We start from the raw sequence: 3504 nt of genomic DNA, 5'->3' as shown, positions 1-3504 counted from the left end.
GCCGCGCCTGTCTCTTTAAGGCGACGTTGCCCCCTAGTTAGCGCGCGTCCCTGGCGGCGCGGGCGGCCGGTGGTGGCCGCGGGCGGGGCGCGAGGCGGGGGCGGGCGCCCCCCACCGCCCCCCGCTCCCCCCGCGCCACCGCCCCGCGCGGAGGAGGCGGCGGGAGCAGCGGCGGCGGCAGCGACAGCCGACACCGTCCCACGTTACTTTGATTGACGGCTGAACAAATGTTTCCCCTGTTCGAACGCCGGCGCCGCGGAACGCCAGCGATCTCGAGGCTCCACCTCGGGCGGCGGGCAAACGGGAGCGAAGAGGCAGGCAGGAGCCGCCTGATTGGCTGCGGGCCCGCGTGGCGTCAGGCTCCCACGTGGGGGCCGAGCCCGGGCCCATCCCCCCACCCGTCCTCCCCGAACCCGTCTGCCCATTTGTCAGCGGCGAAATGATGGGCATTAATACAGAACGGCGATTAATGTGCGGCCGCCGCCGATTGGTCGCCGGCGACGCCCTTCATGGGCGGAGCGGCGGAGGGGCGCGCGGGAGGGGGGCGGTGCCGCGGCGCCCGACGGGAGGAGAAGTCCCGGGCGCGGCGGTGTGCGGGCAGGGCGGGGAGCGGGGGCGCCGGCAGGACTGCGGCTCCCAGGGTGCCCCGCGGGCGGCGGCCTTCCGGCTGCCGTGAATATGTATCAGAATGCTAACGACGAGCCGCCGCTAAATTTGGTCAAAGGAGTCACCGCGCCAGAGCGTGCTGTGGGAGCGGCGCGGAGGAGCGGCGGCGGCGGCGGGCCAGGCTGGGCTGGGCTGGGCAGGGCTGGGCTGGGCCGGGCCGGGCAGGGCCGAGCCGAGTCGAGTCGCAGAGCCGAGCCGGGCGCGGGGCGCCGTTTTGCTCCGCGCGGCGCCGCCGCTGCCGCCGCCACTTCCCAGAGTTTCGAAAGGCGAGGAGGGGAAAAAAAGAAAACAAAAAGACGTAAATAAATCAGCCCGGACCGCGTCTGCTCCTTCATCTTCCGCGCTCTCTTTTTGATTTTTTTTCTAATTAAAAAAAAGCCAAAACAACCCAGAACAACCAAAAAGAACAAACAGCGCGCAGCGCTGGCGGAGGAGATGCGGTCCGGTCGGTAGGAGCGAGGACCGGCCCCACCACACAAAAGGGCATCGCACCGCACCTCCGCGGCGGCAGCGCCCCGCAGGGCAGCCGTCCGCCCGCTCGCCCCAGCCGCCTCCCCGCCGGGGCGCCCCGCTCCGCTCGGCGCCGGGAGAGCCGCGGCAGCAGTAAAAGTTTTGCAGAAGGGGAGAAAACTGCCGGCGGGGATCTCTGGCGGAGCGCGCACCGGCGCCGGCGAAGGGGCTTTCCCCGCCCTCCTCCGCCTCCTCCTCGCCCGCCGCCGCACGGGGGTCGCAGCCCGCCGGAGCCCGCGGAGCGCCGGCGCTCGGGAGAGCCGGTCGGCGCCGCCCGCTGACCGCCCCCGGGGGATGTGGCAGCGGCCCCCGCGCGCCGCGGACGTCGCCGCCGCGCCTCGCTGCTGCCGGCGGTACCCCGCCAGCCCCGGGGCGGCGGGGCCGGGGCGTCCCTGCCCACCGTCGCTGCCGCCGCGCCTGCAGCCCTGATCCCCGCCGCTCCGGCCGCCAGCGCCCCCCGAAGCGGCGTGGATGATCCGCGACCTGAGCAAGATGTACCCGCAGACCCGGCACCCGGTGAGTGGCGGCGGCAGCCCCGCGGGCAGCGCTCCGGCGAGGGCACCGCGGAGTTGTAGCCATTTTCTTATTGTTGTCCGCCGCGCCGCTGCCGCCGCCCCGCGCCGGGGTTGGCTCCTCCGAGTTGCCCCCGCCCGGTGCGGGGCCGGCCCGGTGCGGGGCAGGCCCGGCGCCCACCACGCGTCCGGCGGCTGCGGCCGGTGCGGGGGGTGCTGAGCGGGCGACGCCTCCCCCCGCGGCGGCGGCGCACCACCGTCAGCCCCGTCGGGGCGGCAGCCCGGGGCGCTTCGGGCATCGCGCCGCTACCTCCGGGCGGGTGGGGGTCCGGCGGCTGCGCCTCCGCGGAGCCCGGGAGCGATGGCCGCGGCGGGGGATGGAGAGCGGGAGGGCGGCGGGAGCCGCGGGCAGGCGGGCGAGCGACAGGGGCGATTAAAAGACCTGCCGTTGCTTGCTTGCAGGCTCCTCACCAGCCAGCGCAGCCCTTTAAATTCACCATTTCCGAGTCCTGCGATCGGATTAAGGAGGAGTTTCAGTTTTTGCAGGCTCAGTACCACAGGTAACGCTGTCTACTTTCCACGAGCGGGCTCGCTTCTCGCCGCTTTCCACCGCCGGTGCCTAAGGGGGGGGGGGGGGTCGCCGGGACAGCCCAGCGGAGCGCGGGCGCGGGGCGGACGCACCCGGGCCACCCGCCGCATCCCGCCGCCACTACCGGCCCGCGGGGCGAGGGGCTGTCGGGGCCCCGAACCGAGCGGTGCCAGCGTTTTTTCTTGCTTTCCCCACGCTCCAGTTTGTACGGCTTGTGGTGGGTTTTTTTGTTGTTGGATTTTTTTTGAGTGGGTGGGGTGGGGTTGATGGACAAATATGTGGCTGGCTGCGCTCGTCTTCTGCTTTTCTTCAAAATGCCGCTCAGGACGCACATCTTGTCTTGGCTCGGCCCCCTCGCGCCTTTCATTGACATGTCAAGTGCTGATAACCTGGAAGTGAGGCGGCGAGCTATTTCATTATCCTTAGGTGGAAGAGCGCTGTGTCCTCAAAGTGACAAGTGAATTCTGCCAGGATTGCCTAGTGGGCTTCTGAAAACAAACAAAAAAACCGGCGGAGGTGTTCATGTTTACCATGGTATTCCTTAAAAAAAATTACCTGCAGTATTTTCCTTGCAGTTCTATCATCAGTAGCAGCACAGACAAAAAAAAATAAATAGTAAAATCCAGCAACTTTTTGCTCCTTGGAGTTGTGATAAGTGTTTCATTCCTTTGTGGGTTCAGTGAAAGGAAGAGGTGTTTCTGAAACTCATCTAAATAAAAACTGTGAAAACCAAATTGTGGATTTGTAAGTGGCTTCTCAAGCTTAAGTGTCACAGGTATGAACCCCCCCGTGCTGCTTCTTGTCAACCAGTTTGTCAGAGAAAAATACTCTCCTGTATACTGCGTGCAGTTCACTTAGGAGATGAGGATGTTGCAAAGTATCTCTCGAAGGAAGAAAATTACAAACCCCACCCTGAACTCCCAAGCAAGAGCTGGAATACACATTTCTATCCCTGTGTTGGAGAAATGCTTGAAAAGGGGAGTAACCTGTGCTCAGAAGAATGCCAGTTTTGTGCTATGAAGTGTCCATGCTTTTTCCTTTTTATGTCTTGAACAGTTTAAAGCTAGAATGTGAAAAACTGGCCAGTGAGAAGACAGAGATGCAGCGGCATTATGTCATGGTAAGCAAGCTGCGTAACAAATTCAAAATGTCCATTAGCTTGGTACACAGAGACCGAAATACATTCGGGTTGCTGGAGGCGAACAGCAAGATTATAGTAGCAGTGCT

The 3504-nt window shown here is 64.8% G+C and overlaps 1 protein-coding gene across 3 annotated transcripts in view; it reads left to right on the top strand.

Annotated features, from left to right (window-relative positions):
- Positions 1–817: 817 nt before the first annotated feature.
- Positions 818–3504, top strand: part of LOC121081349 (transducin-like enhancer protein 4) — a 98241-nt gene continuing 95554 nt past the window's right edge. For 2 of the 3 annotated variants that reach the window (XM_040580294.1, XM_040580293.1), the window contains exons 1-3: positions 819–1692; positions 2151–2248; positions 3334–3397. In XM_040580294.1, the coding sequence (XP_040436228.1) occupies positions 1648–1692; positions 2151–2248; positions 3334–3397 (207 nt within the window). In that variant the 5' untranslated portion in view covers positions 819–1647. Of the gene's footprint in view, positions 1693–2150; positions 2249–3333; positions 3398–3504 lie in introns of all 3 variants that reach the window. The other variant, XM_040580295.1, reaches the window with a different exon arrangement.

Source organism: Falco naumanni, chromosome Z, assembly GCF_017639655.2.
Source record: "Falco naumanni isolate bFalNau1 chromosome Z, bFalNau1.pat, whole genome shotgun sequence".
Lineage (NCBI taxonomy): Eukaryota > Metazoa > Chordata > Aves > Falconiformes > Falconidae > Falco > Falco naumanni.
The sequence above is the reverse complement of the archived record's forward strand: the minus strand, read 5'-3'. Positions and strand labels throughout refer to the sequence as shown.